The 18,472-nt window shown below is 41.2% G+C and overlaps 1 protein-coding gene across 1 annotated transcript in view; it reads right to left on the bottom strand.

The window, feature by feature from the left end:
* Positions 1 to 18,472, bottom strand: part of CMYA5 (cardiomyopathy associated 5) — a 47,162-nt gene that overhangs the window by 7,925 nt on the left and 20,765 nt on the right. Inside the window, exons 5-11 of the mRNA XM_067315264.1 lie at positions 16,615 to 16,710; positions 15,730 to 15,963; positions 14,033 to 14,055; positions 11,896 to 12,017; positions 7,123 to 7,272; positions 6,013 to 6,159; positions 2,805 to 2,949 (exon numbers count right to left, since the gene is read on the bottom strand). Of these exons, the coding sequence (XP_067171365.1) occupies positions 2,805 to 2,949; positions 6,013 to 6,159; positions 7,123 to 7,272; positions 11,896 to 12,017; positions 14,033 to 14,055; positions 15,730 to 15,963; positions 16,615 to 16,710 (917 nt within the window). The remainder of the gene's footprint in view (positions 1 to 2,804; positions 2,950 to 6,012; positions 6,160 to 7,122; positions 7,273 to 11,895; positions 12,018 to 14,032; positions 14,056 to 15,729; positions 15,964 to 16,614; positions 16,711 to 18,472) is intronic.

The raw sequence follows: 18,472 nt of genomic DNA, 5'->3' as shown, positions 1-18,472 counted from the left end.
CGGAAGAACCCACACTTCCACTTTTATGAATTCACTGCACACTGTACTAATTTCTGCCTCCCTGAGTCTTACAGATTTCTCATGATGTGATACATGGTTTCCATCTGAGCAGCCCACACAGCTAATCCCTGGACTACATTTCTCTCAGTTTTCCATCTTCCACCCACAGCTCCATTGACTTCTCAACACAGCAAGCACACAGCAGAGCTCTGGAAACTGAAAGAAACATTTCAAAGCCTTCTAACCTGGAAAAAGAATCAACCTGTGAAGCTTTAAAACCACAGCAGCAGGCGAGGGATTTGTTGTTGCAGAAGATCTAAAATGATCTTATGCCAAAACCATGTCCCTCAGGTGGCAGGCTGAAAGAAGGAGAAAATCCAGAAGGACATCTAGAAAATCAAGAATCTAGAAAGGCTTTTTATAGATTTTTAGATGGTATCTGGAAGGCAAATCTTCATGAGGATTTATTTCCAGAGATTCCTCAAATTTTCCCTCTGGGGAACTGGGACTGCTCCAGGATACGCAAAAGGGTAGAGATGCCTGACCCACACCATGGGCTCCTCACACAGTCCCAGCTGTTCCCTGGAGAGGCACTTCTTTCTGCCTGCTCCCTTGGCACTGTCCCCTTGCCATTGATGGGCTCCCAGCATGACATGTGCAAAAGAAGCTGTGCAGTTTGGGACAGCATTGCTTTCTCCAGGTGAATTTCAGGAGGTGACTGATCATCTCTGATCTCCTTACCCCATCTCTGCTTTCTGCTGTGGGCTCAGTGTTTGGCTGGTCCCCAAGACCAGCTCAGGAAATCTGCTCTCAGTCTCTTTTCTGGGAGGACAGATTTCAGGCTTTCAAGGAAAGTGGCTGGAAGAAACTATAGTATTTCCAGGCCCAAGTGCTCCTAGGTGGTTATAAAGACACAGTTTTATTCTACCTAATATAGGTACTCAGCATAGTGGCTCTAGGCTCTTTCTATATCAAAGATGACATTCAGGCAGTTCCAGAAAGCAACACAGCCTAAGATCTCACTCACCATCTGGAGCTATTTGTCTCACTTTATCAGCTACACAAGGAATTGATTTCTAGTCCCAACTTGCACTTCAGGGGCCTTAGATGGGGGAATATGGGCAGTGTGCTCCATCTACCAGCGGTCTTTTTTTTCCCCTTGGCTTTGTGCAAAAAATTAAATACAAATCTTAAAATAACTCTCTCCTCTCATTATGTGCTATTACAGAATGCATTAAAGGTTAAACTTAGGCAGGTTGCTTTTGGAAAAGGAGAGAAGCATTGTTTTGAGGGAAAATAAGTGGTAAAAGATGGTCTTTGACACTGAGAAAAGAGGTGAGAACCTTCTACAAATACAGAGATTTCAACTGAAGCAATTCTGAGAAAATTCATAATTTTGTCCTGTCTGAGTTCTTTACACTTGTCACAGTAAAAGGCCAGCTTCTGCCCACAGAAAGGCGAGAAAAGTCAAACGTGTCTCAGTATAAACATTTTCAATTTTGCACAAGCTCCCTTGGAAAAGAGAATGGGTCAGTTCTGACAGCTTGTTGCCACAGTTATCTCCACACAAGCAAACTGCCTGGTGTTAATGCCACCTTGCTCACAGGTGACAGAAAGCAGCACATTTTCTGTTTCAGATTTGGGAAGAAGCAGCAATATCAATTAACAGCAAATAAACTTAAGTGCAAACGCACAGCATAGGGTTTGGGAGCAGCTACATTATCCCTGACTGACAGCAACTTTGGCAGCTTGACAGGGACCCGATGGCCTCATAAAATACACATGAAAAGGAGCAGATCACGGCTGCCCTCAGAGAGCAGGAGAGCTGTGCAAGAGCCCCCTTCTCTTGTTTGCATTATCACAGCATGCTGGTGCTGGGTGAAAAAAGCTCTCCCAATCCTGCAGAAGTTCTTTATTTCAATTTCTCACCTACTTTTGTAAGGAGCAAGGCTCACACGATTGCACTGTCACAGATATCTACTACAAGCTTTTGAACCCTTTAGTCTGTCTTAATTAATTTTGACCACAAGGGGTAGAGCTCTTCTCCAGCTATCATGTTTCTGTGAAGTTCATGTGAACTGGCCCTGAGGAGGGAAAAAGACCTCTGTTTAGTGCCTACAGGGTGGGAAAGAGAGGCGGAAGTCAGCCAGGCTGACGCTCCCACTGGGGCTTGTATGCCAAGACACCTCCGCTTCCTGAGCTTCTCAGACCTCTTCATCTCCACCTGCAGTGGTCAACAGTTGGAGGTTTCTTGGTCTTTTTTTCCCCTTCCAAGGCTCAGCTGTGCCTGGGACAGGCTCTGCCCAGAGAGATGGCAGGTGAATCTCTGCTATAGCTCACATTACGTTCCAAACCTGCTCCTGTCTCACTCCCCAGGAAGCAGAGAGCAAGCAGAGCATGGACTCCTCTGTCCCATCCTGTCCCATCTCACTCCTTGCTGCGAAGCTCAGCTGCCCCCCTGCCCTGCGGGGGGGCTGTGGCAGTTGTGGAGGATGGATTTCTCTCCCAGGCAGCATGGCCCTGCAACTTTTGGTTGATCATAGACTGCACAAAGTCTTCAGGGCTTTGGCCCCAAGTGCAAGGCACTGTTCAGTTATGCAGAACAAAAAGAAAGTATTTTTATATCTCTCAGCCCGATCTCATAGATTAGTATCTGGCCTCTAAAGTCATCAGCACACAGAAGCTGATTTCTTCTTTGCCTGGTTCAAGACAGAGTAATCTCTTATGTAACAACCCGCAATCTGGAGAGCGCTCCTTAACATCTGTCTAATCTCCCCGGGCCGCGGAATGCGCTCAGAACTGACCTGAGGCCCTCTCCTTCGGGCGAATACTGTCGGCAGTACTCCAGGGTGAAGGACTCTGGTGCCTGAGAGCCAGCACGCCAGCGGATGGTGGCCGTGTCCCAGCACACGGTGCAGTCCTCTGCTCTTATCGTGGGGGCTGCGGGCGCTGCAGACATAAGGATGTGTTAGCGGCACTGTGAGGAGCGTGCCAGCGGCCAGCCGGGGATGCTCACAACAAAAATGGTCATTCGCACAAAAACAGTAGACAAAGCTGGCATTGAAGGTCATCCTGCCTCACAGCTCAGGTAGTTATTTTTGCCTGTCCAACAATAGTCTGTTGCTTATTTGTGGTTCAATATCATTTTCCTCTGTGGTTCAATGGCAGAGGGCAACGTTAGGGAAGAAAAAACACACCGGGAAAGTCACTGTGTGTATTTGTGCAATTCTGCCCATACTTAGAATATCCATGCAGATTTTTCTGCCCCTCCTCAAGCACCTTTGCCCATTTCTGCCATGCTTCAAGGAACAGAGCATGGAGGCAGGACTGGGGCAGCTCTCCCCAGATTAGCTCCCTCCTGCCCTCAGCAGTCCCTGTGTGAACTGCAACAGAAGCAAACGTGATGCTGCAGAACCGAGGCTGAAATGATGACTTGTCTGCTTAATTATGTCCTGCATATTTTTGCAAAGCAGATACTAAAATTTGGACCTATAATTTCTCCTTTTTAAAGCCTCAGTTTAAGAACTACAGGCCCAACTGCAAAGATAGAAAATGAATGTAAAATAGTACATTGAATGCAAGTAATCAAAAGCTATTGTGTGAAATAGAACATCAGACATTGTGGCCTGAAAATGGATTTGTTATATTCACATGCTTTATCTCTTTCCAGGGAAGAGCAACATACATGAACCTCTTATAATGTATTGTTGACGCTCATATAGACAGCCTTAACATCAATCCTTAAAATACATGGGATGGATTAAAATAAAATGCCATAGGAAGTTATTTTGTTTTTAAAGAAATCAAGTTTCCAACAGGATGTCTAAAACAAAAACAGAAATTAGGCTAGATAATCTTATAGAGCTGCAACTCACCTTCAAATTACATTCTGTTTTGTAGCACAAACAATTTGTTATTATTAGAAAAGAAAACACCCACAAGCTCATATGCAGTTTCCTGGTTTAGTGAAAATCAAGAGGTTAGCAGTTCAGGTTAAATTGTACTTGATGTTTTACTACAGGAACAGCCAGTCTAGATATTCACCAGAACAAAGAACCCATCTGGTAGTAAATCTGCATAACTCCCTTGGCAATAATCCTTTAACTCTCTTTTGACATATTTGATTACTGCCCATTTTTAAATGTATCTGTTTCTAGAGAATGAAAAATTAGCACCTAAATCCACCAATACCTGCACTCAGAAACTGACATGCATACGTCTAATTATGTATGCACAAGCAATACATCACATTTGGATATTCCAGCAAGAGTACAAGTCATTAAGTATTTTATTTATTTGAAATTATCAGTCTAACGAGTAGATGAAGTCAGGACGAGAGTGCCCACAGTGAGTTTGGAGGGGCAGCTGACATGGCCCCCAAGTGCCGGCAGTGCTGGGGCAGCACCACGTCTGCTCAGTGGCATTCCTATGGGGAAACACTATGGGGTGTGTTTTTCCCAAAACCAGGAAAAGATCCAGCTTCAATCCACTAATAATGTATATATGCCCATAACTGCATATATCAGCAAAGTATTTTCTTGTATGTGCTACCTTTTCAGTGAATTACTGAAAATAAACTCTCTAAATTCCTTCTTCTGAGTTCTTAAATATTGGTAATTTGGTTACTTGAAGAATCAGAGTATTCTAGCTTAATATCAAAGTACCTGGGCTCTACAGCAATGCACTGAAGAACTGGTTTCGGTCACTACTGCTCATCTTTCTTTTCAGCAATGCTCCCACAAATCTACCTGGCAGCTTGACAGAGGGTGTTTAATGAGTTTAATTTGCACTAGCTTGTTTATTTTCCTAAGAAAGAGGCCAAAACAAACCAAAGACTCTAAGAAATTAACCTCTTCAGAAGGCTTGAGTTTTGATGAAAAGAATGGTGAGTCTTATGCCAAAAGGCGAATACAGTTCTTAAAATAATGGCTTCAGAGAGGCAAAAACCCTTTTTAAACTATTATTTATATGTTAGAAATAACTCATTAATTATTTGACCATTTGAGAGGATTTCTACACCATGCTCTACATTGTTGATACATAGTAAAATCTGAATTTCTGCTTTGAATTCTTTAGAAAGTCATCTTTGCTAAAAATATGAACTACAAATTGAATATCAAAGAGAATTATCCAAAAATCTGACGTTTAGTGGATTAAGCAAAAGACTTGAAGCTATGGTTGCTGCCAAGTGATTTCAACAGTACACTCGATGCTGTACAGAGCTACTTCAGTATTAAATTGTTAAATATACTTGTCCATGTTTTGTAAATTCATGAACGTAATGATCCGTTTTTACCCTGCAGCAGTAAAAAAATCATCTGCCAAGAGGCCTTAGTCAATGTCTAGAACACAGGATGCTTCATCCTACTCATAATTCAAGAAGCAACAGTTTTGCCAATACAAATTATTTAAGAAATTAAATCTCAGAAAAATGAATCAGTCAAGTGAAGCTCATAAGCAATACTCGTCTAAATACTCATCATAATTTATATCACTTAAACAGCAGCGGAGCCTCTCAGCCACACCTGAGATTTGTGCCCCACTGAGCTAGATGCTGCATGTAACCACTATAAAGCAGGCCTTCCCCTGAAAAGTTCATCATTTAAATCAATGCAACATAGATGTATTTGGAAGGATGGCAGAGAGGCAAAAAATGCAATGATCTCCCGTATTTTCCAAAGGCGAGGCAGCAGCATGGAGCAGCCAGGTGGCTTTCCCAAAGCTGGCCAGCAGCGTTGCAGCACACAACGGAAATTCATAATGTGCCCTTCCAATGCCCCCGGCATGAGGCCCGAGATTTAAAACATCTTCATTTCTGAATACTTTCAACTTTCCTCCTAGGAACAATTATGCTGCTATCTTTTCACAGAAAGGCAAACATTATTATGAGTTGCCTATGATCTGCCAGATGGACTAAACAAAACAGTTTCTTCTGTTTTAGTAACAGTATGACCTAGAATTTGTTTAAGAACCTGAAACCTATAATAATCAAATGCCAGAATATATACATACCTGTTTTAAAAAAGGCTTTTTCACTGGGTAAGCTACATCCTGTGCAGTTCACAGCCATGACCCACACACTGTAACAGTGATCTGGCTCCAGGTCCTCCAAAATGCAGTGGCTCTCCTTCACCGTCACTCTGTATTCTTCCACCAAAGCTAGGAGAAACACACACACAGGCCATGATATTCATGCACTTCATTTGCAGGGCCTCTGATTTCTCCTGTCAACTAATATATAAAAAAGAGTCAGCTAAAAAACCAGAATGCGTTACCAGCCAAGATCTCAATGTTTACTCAAAATCAGTTTGGACAGAAAGTTTTTGACCTGCCCTTGAGTTCAGTGCCCTCAAATCCCATTGAAGGCAAGCGGAGAGTAGTCTTCAATATGACAGACTGTGAATTTGGGACATGCAATCAAGAGTTGTCACTTTGTTTTCACCTCTCTAGAACATAATTTCTCATGATGGAATTTATGTCCGATGCATCCTTCAGTGCACAAACACACACACACATTTAAGCAGAACCCAGGTGCTTTAAGTGATTCTATGATTAGCCTAAGCTTTCAAATGAACAAACATTTCAACCTTCTTTTCTCAATTTCCATATTTAAGAATTAAAATATCTTAGCGTCATTTTGAAAAAATCTGTTCCCACATGTGGAAATATTGTATTTCTGATTATTCTTTCTCATCCTAGTTTATTACGACACATTTCCAAAGTACATGCAGGGCCCTAAATTCCTAATCAGGCCCTTCCTTTTGGGAATCTCTGGTTCCCATCAGTACCAACAGTACAATAGGGACACATCCACTCTGACAGTTGGGCCACTTCCATAAAAGTGCCTAAACAGAGATGGTGCTGCTTCTCTGCAAGCAACTGCCCTGCACTTTGTGGACCAAAATATTTACCTTGTATTTTGGGGAAGGAAGGGGAGGAGAAGGAATAGCATCCAGCTTGCACTCTCTTCCTCAGTTACCTGTCCTTAGTCCTATGCAGAATTTCTTCACAGCCCCTCCTATCACTGAGCACCTCCCCTGTACCTCTGCCTCCCCTCTGAATGGAGATCATTGCAGCAAGGGCTGCTGCAATCACAAAGGTGAAAAGCAGGTCGTTACACACCACTTTGGTCCTTGTTAGCTTGAGGCTCCTCCATACAGTAGACCTGGAAACAGTCGATGGCATCCCCTTCATTCACAGTCCAGTAGACCGCAATGGAGGTACTTGTAGCTGAGTTTGGTTCCTGAGCTATCAGAGTTGGTGTCTGTGGAACTGAAAGAAAAATCTTTAGCTGTTATTCACACTCCAGTATTTTGAGCCAAATTAACTACATGTTAATTGTGAGACAACCAGACCCCTCATTTTCACTCAACTACCAATATTTGAGATGACAAACAATTTAAGTGAACAAATATGGCAAACATTTGGAATAGGGACAACATTGCTGCAGTTTTAGAGCAATATGTTCATCTAAAATAGGGAAGAAAAAACTTAATTATTCAGCATAGGATTCTGACTGCCCATTTCCCTCACAGCCCTGGCAAAATAAGATCCAGTACTGGGATCACCTGATAAAATAACCTTGAACCACGATACTTAGCCAAGCAACCAGGCTGGATGCTATGGAGTGAAGGTAGATGAAGACAAAGGTGGGGCCCGGGGCAATCTGAGGGGAAAGGAGCTTGTTCCTGCATGAGGAGGGCAGTGAAAATGCCCATGCTTTGCCTGGGGCAGGGTGGCCCTGGCCCTTTTGGCCTGTCCAGGTCCTTCCCCACTGGGCAGCGCCACCCCAGCAGCAACCAGGGCTCTCCCGTGGCAGATGAGAGACCTGCTCTTTTCAGTCACAGTCGGAGTTTTCCAACTTGGCACTCCACTCAGAGGCACACGTCCTGATGAAACCTCAGAAGATACCTAGCAATTTCAGGCCGTGTCCTCAGAGAGTCCATCTCTTGGAGCACAATGCAGGCTGCTCTGGGAGACTGTCCTCTTCATTATTTAATCTTACCTTGCAGCACAGGCATTAGAGTGAGAGATCACCCTCTGGAAAGGATGCCCGTGAAAGAGAGAGAAATGCTTGCTCATAGCAAATAGCGTAAAATTGCTCACTGGTGTGAGGTGAAGCTCACATGAGAACGGAGTCTCCTCCAGATGCAGATGTAACCAATTCCCAGAGAGGTGGCCGGGGGAAAGGACTCACCACACCAGGGGGGAGTAGTAGGTCAGATCCACAAAAACCTTGACAACAGCAGGGGTGTGAAAAGAGGTAGGAAAAGGAAGGCACAGACTTCCCACACTTGGACTCTCACACCTGGGGCAGTGGCTCCTGGGGAGCAGGTCCACCACCTGCAGAGAGGTGGGCTTGTGCTGCAGGTATGGGAACGGAGCTCCTGTCAGCACAGCTGTGGACCCTGGAGACCCCGAGGAAAGAGAGTCCTCTGTGGGCAGGTGAGCCCGAGCTCTGCTTTAGCTGAAGAACCCTAATCTCATCAGCCACCCCACGCACATCCCTCACTAAAGTGCCTCAAAGCCCGCCGGGGCCCCCTAAACTTCTCATAAACACCCCAGACACTGTCTGCTGATCTGCACAGATCCATCCCTGATAAGACACTACCCCCTGCTAAGGTCATGACTTAACAGATAGGGAGGGGAAAGAAAGAAGCAGTCCCCATGCCCCCCATGTTCATTGTTAAAGTGATTGCAGGGAACAAAAATATGGTTCTCTCTCATAGCTCAGTAAATTTCCATATTGTGTGCATTCTGGTAGGATCTGAGCAGGAAGCTTTTGCTTTTTTCAGTTATCTTCACAGTAACGATGATGATCCCCTGTGGCATGAACAAGGCAAATGCAGATGCTGGCTGTTTCCTTATGATTTATACAGAGAGCTTCAAGTACAGTAGGATTACATCTGCTTCCCATTGAAAAAGTCTTCCTTTTCATTGCTAAAAACAATCTACATTTTGTCTCTTGACTGCATCTAGATTTGACCAACTTAAAAATTGATCATCTTTAGGAAAGGACTTCCTTTCAATGGACCCAGTGGGTAAACCAGTTTTTTTCTGTGAAGTTGCCTATAAACTGTTATTTATGATTACAGAAATCCCACAACTGCAAAATTTATTATTATTCCAAAACTGAACAAAAGATTTCTTAATGAATGAAACTTCTGAAAAAAAGTTATACATCAAAATTCAGTTTGGAAACACTGAAAAACATTTGCATTTATGCAAAATTTCCTTTTGCATAAAATGAAACAAACTTTTGAAAGAAAGTAATTTGTAGCAAGAAGTTGACCTATCTCTTCAGAAATGGAACACTTCTCTGTTAACAGGCTGGTCCCCTTTTTAAATGAAATTTAGTCAAAGAATGGAAACATTTGCACCTCCAGTTTGTTCGACTAATGACATTTTCCAAAAGAAAAGTGGGTCATATTTTGATCGGCTTCAGTTTTCACTAAAGTGCTGTGGTGTAAGGGAGCTCATCTCTTGTTCTACCTGATCTCCACAGCCCCCAAGAGAACAAAATAATAATCCCAAATGTTTTACAGAGATATTTACACCTTGCCAGTGTAATGAGGAATAACATTTCCTTGGCTTTGCAGACTTGAAGAAGGAGAGCAGTTATATTCCTCTATGACTTTGATGGAAGATTGTTGCCATCAGCAAAGGTCCTCAACTTCTGGTATAAATGGGCAGAATTCATGGCAAGCTTTGGAAATAATAATGTTCTGATTTTGAAATTATTCCCACCCTTCCTCTGATAGAGCCTAAGTTCTATTATGTTCAAGGGTGTGCTGCAAGGGTTGTTGATGCTTATGAATTTGTAAACAGGGTTGCTTACATGTGAAAAGAGGAAGGATTTGAGGGAAAAGAACTTTTTTTGTAGGTATGGAACACTGTAGGAAATTGAAGGTATTTTGAAGAAAGCTGTTTCTGAAATAGTAAAAATAAAGTTCTTTGAAATTGTTCAAAGACAGTTCCTTCTGAAGGAAAAATGTGTGGATTGGGGAAGCATGGCAAATTCACATCTATTTCATCAAATGGTTTCAGTCAAAACAAATTCTGAGAAAGCTTGACATTTGCCTCCAGTATTTGATAAATGACGTATTCAAGGTTTTCAATTCCAAATAAAGTTTTATGTATGCATTTACCTCTATTTTCCTGAAGGAAAATAGGCAGGAAAAGGGCAGAAACTTGAAAAAGTATATATTTTTGGTTTACTGATCACCGAAGTAAAAATCAAAACCACAATAGCAATTAAAGTATGTAGTAGTGGAAGAGAAGGATGCAAATCAGGTATTTTAAAAAGAAAAGAGAAGAACATATAAAGGATGAGGAGCTTTGAAGGTCAGTTGCTAGTGGACAAACTCATTCATCTCCAGTTTGTCAAAGCAAACATAGTCTGGAGCCATTTGGTGTTCAGCAAACACAGTAGCTAACGCAAATCAAACTGAAAAGCAGATCTCAGAAGTATGGGGAAAATATCTTGAACTGACCCGTGGGAAAAGGAAATACAGAATGACAAAACAAGTCTGTTCTCAGGTATGACCTTGCCAGCAGGTAACAGCACAGAAGGAAAGACTGGGACTCACGGGACCCATGAGACTGCAAGAGGGAATCAAACCATGATACATAGCACATTTTTACCACTCCGTTTACAGTGTCTGAGAGCAGGTTACAAAGATCTCTTAGTCTGACCTCCTAAAGAAAGGAGGCTGAAATAACACTGTATGCACGAGCGTCTATCCAACCTCACCTGCTAAGTTCTGAAGCCCTCATGGAAATTCAAACAAATCTGACGAGGAACCAAAGGTCTGAGAGATATTCAGTACCTATAAATCTAATAAAAGTAAATGTCTGTGTGGAGGACACTCTCCAGACGGAGAGACTGCTGTGTGCCCTCAGGTAGTATTAGACTCCAGGGAATCTGCACAGGGTGGCGCTATCCCCAGTGCCCCGCTAGGCACTAGGTAATCCAAACAAGAGGCAAAAGCCTGTATGGAAGTAGATGCTGTAGGTCCTCCACTCACAGACCAAACTCATCAGAGGCATTGCTTCAAAGCCAGGAGAGGGACGAGGATGGCAGGGCATGTGTGAAGGTGAATGGGAGGCCACGAGCACGGCAGTGTGACGCAAGTTCCCCAGGCGAAACCTCTCTTGAGAAAGAAGCACTGAAGTGAGACCTTGTCATGAGGAAAAGCAATCCACAGCTTAGTGTTTACAAACTCTTCACTGACAGCTGTCTGGATCCAGATGATTTCTAAAGGTATATGCACAGGCATAACAAAGCCTACGTACATAGGCTTTTTACAGGAAATTAAATACGAGATAAAGACATGAACAAGGCCCTTTAGTGGTAATTTTTATCACTGGCTGCCAGGGTAGAGACTGTTTCCAGCTACAGTAACCACGTTCCCCTCCGGTGTCCGCGTGGAGGGGTTTGAGGGTGCCTGCGCTCATCCAGCAGAAACACCATGACCTCCTCCGCCAGCCCCAGCTCTGCTGCCCACACCAGCTGCACGGGGCTGCCTCCCTCAAGCAAGCAGCTCAGCAGACCCCTTCACTGCCTCATCTCTCCCTGCCCATGAGCAAACAGCAACTTCTTTAGCCTCCAGAGGTTTACAGCTAGAGACCTGCTGTCAGTCTGAGGTACAGATATTTTAAATGATGCAAGAATCTCACATTTTAGCACTTTCTCCTCTGCTACTCATCTTAATGTCCTACTATAAGCCAAACACTTGTGCACGATTAGACTTCATTTTACATTCAACTCTGATTACTAATTATATGGTTTGCAAATTTATACTTCTCAAATAGATTCTGTTTTTAGCTTTCTAAAATTTCCAAAGCATTGCCAGAATGTTAGCTTTTACAAAGAAGATATTCAGAGATTCTTACCAGCCACATGATTTAAGGAGTGCTGGTTGCTTTTTCCTGGACTGTCTGCATAGTGTTCAAAAAGTGAAAATGCACTGGGCACCTTTTCTAAAGAGAGAGTAGTATCCATTGCGGAAAGTAACCTATTTGGAAAAAAACACACAGCCATATAAATTCCCTGTGGTGTTGCATAGTTTCCAAAGGCCAGAAGCAAAGAACATGTGACATACACATCTCTAAATATTTCCCATGAACTTGAGGACAACATGCAAGGAGAAGCTGTTTTCCTAATTTTGAATATTTAGCACATATTATGATTTTACATAAGGAGCACAGTGAGAATGAACACAATCTGCATACACTTGATCCATGAGAACGTGAGGATTTGAAGTTCACAGCAAAATTCCCAAGAATACAGTGGTTTGGACTTACTAACACAGTGCCTTTAAAGGTTACAAACATTAGAGCTAAACTAAGGCAGCTGACTCGAAAGACATAATGTAAAGCAGCTGCTTCTGACAAGCAAAAAACCAAGAAGGAAAATGGATTCCACCTAATTAGCCCACATTTTCTGAGTTCATTATAGGAAAAAAACAACATATTTTTAACTTTGAGGCAGAAGTAGCTTCAAGGAAATGAGAGATTATTTTTTCAAAGCAACTGAATTTCACCCCCTGCCTTTTTTCAATCACTGAAGTAGTTAATTGTGTACAATCTTAACAAAGCACAACAGATACAGAATACAAATATATTTTCTTTATAAAAACATGCATTGTTATATAGATCTTATTCTCAATCATTTTTAGAAAATCAGGAATTATCAAAATAAAGTAATAACCAAAACCATGCGCGAAACAGAATAAACACTAAGTTTAGTATGTAAGTTAATAAATAAAGAACAAGTATACAGAAAGCCTTGGAAAATTATTTTGTCATATTATACCTGTTCTACCATGTTATTATGCAGTAAACTACATGCAGATACGTGGCCAGACTGTCACATCTAGGCATACAACAGGGAAGTCCAACTTTATAGCCCTAATTCTGCAAATTAACGGGAACCATGAAAGGGTGTTTGGAACAGCCTCTTCAGACCACTCTCCTGGAGTTGTAATCCGACTACAAACTGGAACCCTGCTGTCATTTCTATACCCCCATCCATCAGCACCCGTAAGCATGCATGCGCTGTGATGACGGAGTCAGCGCTGGCAGGGGTACGTTTGTTATGCACCACGCAACGCCCGGGCCCTGCGGGCAAGGTCGGCGGCTGTTTCGGCAGATGGAGGGGACCAGGCAGGATTCCCACAGTGTGGGTGCTTCCACAGGAGGAGCCTGGAGCCAGCCGGTCTGCATGTTCATAAGTCACCCCAGAAAATTTATCGGGAGAAAATGAGCTTGTAATTGAACACTTCCCTCGTAAAGGTTGGGTCTCACCAAAAAGACTCTTTTGAGGCAAACCACGCATGGCAGAGAGCTGCATGCAAGTGCTTCTCTGTGCCAGTCAGTGCAGGTGGGGCAGGATCCAGCTGCAGCAAGGCACAAGCCCTTTGACACATCCTAAATCAGGTGATGCTAATGGGGGGGGGCAGGGATGAGGGGAGGTCCTGCCCCGTAGTCTTCTGGTAAGCTCTTGAAGAGAACAATGATGGAAACTGTGGTTAAAATAGCTATTTAATTTCAAATTTTTCTGGAGCTGTGTTCAGAGTATAGTTTGGCAACCTAGTACAGCCACGTGAATAATAATTTGCATTATGATCTTTCATGGGAAACCACATAATACAGAATCAGGCTAGTGAAAAAAGAACATAACAGTGATATCTAAGAGATGTAAGCATGGTCAAAATGTTCTAAATATATGTTTGCATATTAACTACAAAGAACATCTGTTTAAGAATGTCTGTGTAGAAGTTTAAAGTTGAGCTGACATTTTAAAATGCTATTTAATTGATGCATTACAGAACACATGCAAAACACTTCAAACCAGTCAGTTACAGTAAAAAGTATAAAACTTCTTCCCTTAATTTTATTATTTGCAAGGTTTGTAGAAGTAGCTACCAATACTAGCAGTGTGCTTTCAAAGCTTGAAAATAGTAAACAAAGCATCCAGCATGCTAGACCTAGTACTCACTACAGTGCACTTAATGACTACTTCATATACCTTTTATTCAATTCTTTAGATGACTAAGAAAGGAAAAAAAGAAATGTATTAACAGTTTTTAAAAGTCTGAAAACATTGAAGAGCTAGTCATCCAACAATTCTCCATAGACATAAAATACACACAGCTTTATTGACTTAATGTTGGCTGGGATTCTGCTCATTCACGCCAGCAGAGAATTTGGTTCCTTAAGAATATTCCACTTCAAAGCTCTGACTCAGCAGGCTATTAAAGTCTATATTTGGCTTTAAGCTCCTGAGGGGTCAATATTCAATGTCTAGGTATAAAGCTTTTCTAAATCAAGGCTTTTACAGAAGGAAATCACTTGTGCATTAAGAACACTTTTAAATCCAAGTTCTGTCTGAAATCTCCTTTATAACTTCTAATTACCAGATGCTGGGCGAGATTTGCACCCATGGAGTCAAAGTTTCTCCCATACTCTGTGAATCTTCAGCTAACATTTGCTGGATCACAGAAAGAAAGGCTCCTGTCACTAACAGAAAACCTTCAGGGTTGTGGGAAATCATTCTCCTCCCTCCTCCCCTCACCGCCCTGGAGTAATTACAGATTACAAAGATTTCTTTTTGCCAAAGGACTGCTCCAGTACCTAATGAAGTTCAGGAAAATATATTTTTCACCCATCCCAAAATAGCCCATCTCCCAAGGCATTCACTTGGTTACAGGACACCAAGTCCTCGGGTAACACATGAGTGGGGAATGCCAAAGACTGCTCACCGCTTCTGTAACTGCTGGTATATGAGCTGGGAACTTCTGTTTGCGGAGCTATTTTGTATGAATGATTAGTGTTTAAACAGTAACATGAATTTTTTGGTTTTTTACATCCCAGTAGAATTTCTGCAGCTTCCAAACTACTGGCTAATTCTATAATGGGAGCAGTCTGCTGTCCCAGAAATCCCATCCCCTTCAAAACTGCTGATACACTTCTATGGAGAAAGAAGTGTCACAGCTGAATTATAGGCAACTCTTGCAGCGCAAGAATAATCTTGGAGGCCCCAGGCCATTAATGTTTAACCTACAAGACTGTGAAACCAAGCTCAGGATAAGACTGACTGAGGATTGTATCAGCCAGGTAACTCGAGTCATGCAGATTCACAAGAGATGTTTCCTAAATCCAGAAAAGACCATTACAGACATGCATGCTACATGCACTTTCCTAAATCTAGCCCGTTTAGAAATTTTTCAGTAGTAAACTTTTAGTTTAGCCTCAATAATTTGAGTGCCTAATTACACTTAGTGTCTGCTCATTTAAAACAAAAAGGTAAAACAGCCACAAAAAACTCATCTTCCAACTTGGATAATTTTCAAGTACACTTCCTTGTTTCACCTTTCTTTCCTACAGTAAAGTACCTTCTACTATAACATTTCTTATTCTTGAATGGTTAATTCTAGATAAATTATCAAGCTATCTCTTAGCCCTCTCTTCACAAAGCAAAACAGAACCCTTTTGAAGGCATAAGGGCATGTTCTCCTCCTATGCATCACCTTTGCAGTTCTCCCAGCATTCACATGACAAAAGCAAACAATGTAGCAGTTTCAAAGCGGAATAGCTGACTTTGCAGGATTTAGCTGTCTTTAAAAAAACCCAAAGAAAAGTAACTTGTTCTCATCTTAGGTACTGCATAAATGCTTTCCTAAGTAGTATTATAAAAGCTGCAGTGTTACAGTCACTTATACTTACGTTTAGGAAAACAAATCCATCAAGTTCTTCTATTTCCTTTATTGTTGTCTCTAAGGTTTCCTTTGCTGAATCAACAGTTTGTTGAAAGTTAACCATCTGTTCATACAGGTATTCCACTTTCATCTTCTTCACTTCCTCAAAGTTCTCTGATTTCTCATCATATTGTGCTACCACTTTCTTAATCATGTCTTCATTCTGCTTTTCCAGTAACTCTGCATTTTTCTTACAGTTTTCCTGGAAAACAAAAGCAGATGTAAACTGATCTGTGCAATAAAATTACAGCAGTTAATGAATACACAGAAACTCTCAACAACTACCCATACATGAACCACCCACCAGACTCCTACTGGCATCCTGACAATAAGAGAATTTCATTTCTGAAAGCAAGCTCATCTAGGAGAAATAGTGCTAGAGAAATACATTAAAAACAAGGGCAGATTTTTTGTATTGTGTTTAAAATTAAACTTCTATAGCTAAGCATAAAGACAGGAAGTCTGATTATAAAATACCTATAAATCCATACTTCTAACTGAAGTTAATACAGTCCTCAAGGCTTAAGAACTTCTGGACATCAGATAACGTATTTAGGTTTAACACAGGACTCCAGATATAGACACAAACAGTGTAAGCTTTTTATAAATGCAAACAAAATTAAGGGAACTTTTTCCTTCAGTCACATATTCCACGTTGCAATAATGTACAAAAGCAAACATTTGCATCTTTATTCCCCTCAAGTTAACTACTTGAGGCAGAAGTCGTCAGCTTGAGGACTGCAGAAACAGCCCATTTTAGTGGAAACAATGACACTACAAAACAAAGGAAACATATCTTAGAAGCAATTTTGCGGAGGGAAAGAAAACTAGTGTGATAAAACACTGGACTTACCTCAACAGAGTTAAACAGAGATTCAATTTCACTCACGAACCCTTCAACCTTCATTGACTTTTCTTCCAATGCTATTAGCAATTCATCTAATTGATCCTGAAATTTTAAAAGTTTCAGTAACTGAGTATGTTATTTTATAAAGTTTTTGTACAAAACATACTTTTGTTTTGCCATGAGCTGCCATTGGAATAATTGCTAAATTAAGTTCAAGCGTCTCCCTGGCTACAAAGACAAGCACAGAAATAGCAACAGGAACAGTCACAAAACTGTTTCCAAACCAAAAAAAAAAAAAAAAAGAGCTCAGTTTAACAAGGTGCTAAGTGCTTATGCAAGTTGTTGAACACTCTGACTTTCAAAATAGCTATGCTAGAAGTTGAGAGTACTCAGAGCCTCATGAAGGTCCTCAAGAGATTGTAGAAACAGGCACATAAAAAGGAAGAAAATGCAAGTAATTATCAGGTTAATAGCTTATGCAGTAAAAATTCCCTGCAGCAAACTGAACATGTCAAGATTTTTTTTTTTTTTGGTATAATTTTAAAGATACTTCTTATAAACCAGAATCCTGAACTGGCAATGCTGACAGCCAAATCTCCCATCAAAATCACTGGTTGAATTTGAAATGCAAACAAAAGAAGTCCTAGGAACAATAAGTGCCAGAGATGACACAGAAAGGCAATAGTCCTTCTTGACCTTTCATGAAAGCAAGCTGCCCATCTGCTCAGATGCAATTTATAATTTATAAAAATACTTCGTTTTAAATAGCTGGCATCAATCTAAAAGGAAGGTTAACTTGCTTTGGTAACACCTTCCTATTACGGCAAGCTTCTACAGCTAGATCTGCTTGAAAACTAGCATATGACTTTCCATTAATTATAAATGTCATATTGGACTGTAAAATTGAAGGCTGCATTTCTAAATATTGAGCACCAATCACTGAGATTCAGAGACGAACTTCTGTTTGTTAAGATAACCAACATAATCTGACAGATGCCATCCATAGCTCATTTCTCTTATGGTGAAACTGTGCTCCTAAAGCTAAAATTCAGGTGACAAGCGTTTTGCTATCTTAATGTTTTCTCAGTAATTATACAAAGGTAACAAGAAACATACAAATGCCATCTTAGAGTAACCGGAGCCTCGAGTGCTAGAAATCATGTGAAGCAAAGCCTGCGTTGTGGCCAGATTTAATTATTGGCTCCATGTCCAAGTTCCACAGCCAGGGAATGATATCACAGGACGTTTATTTGCGGTTTAACTTGACTCACTGCAATGTGGTTACATTCGAAGGATGGCTGGGATCTGTGACTTTATTACCGATTTACTGTTGGCTAATTATCACTTCTGAGCGAAACATGAATGGCCATATACAAAACGTGATAACACTGTCACACCTCTGCACACCATGGAGATATTTTGTAAATACTGATATTTGAAACTGGTACCTTAACTTCTCCTACTTGTAATGTTTGTTTCTTACCTATGAGTTAACATAAAAATAACTTAAGAGTCAGTGACATAAGCCCTTCCAGAATTTTAATGAAATTATAAAATCTCCAGTATTGGTAACTGTATGTGTGCCAGAAAAGAGCTCACCTTTCAGACACTGGAGTGAGATTAAATAGCTGATAATCAAGGAAGGAATATCTGTTCTTGGACATGAACAAATCTGATGTGGCATAAATGAGACGTCATAAACATGACATTTTTACAAGCAGAACAGCAATTTAATGAAGAATGAGCTTCTACAGAAATGAAAGCATTTTCACCAGTATTTCTATTGAAGGCATACTCCACTGAATTGGATGGCATTTATATCTATCTTTTAGAATGGTACAGCTTAGAAACAGTGGGAAGAAGT

This window comes from Apteryx mantelli, chromosome Z, assembly GCF_036417845.1.
Source record: "Apteryx mantelli isolate bAptMan1 chromosome Z, bAptMan1.hap1, whole genome shotgun sequence".
Classification (NCBI taxonomy): domain Eukaryota; kingdom Metazoa; phylum Chordata; class Aves; order Apterygiformes; family Apterygidae; genus Apteryx; species Apteryx mantelli.
The sequence above is the reverse complement of the archived record's forward strand: the minus strand, read 5'-3'. Positions and strand labels throughout refer to the sequence as shown.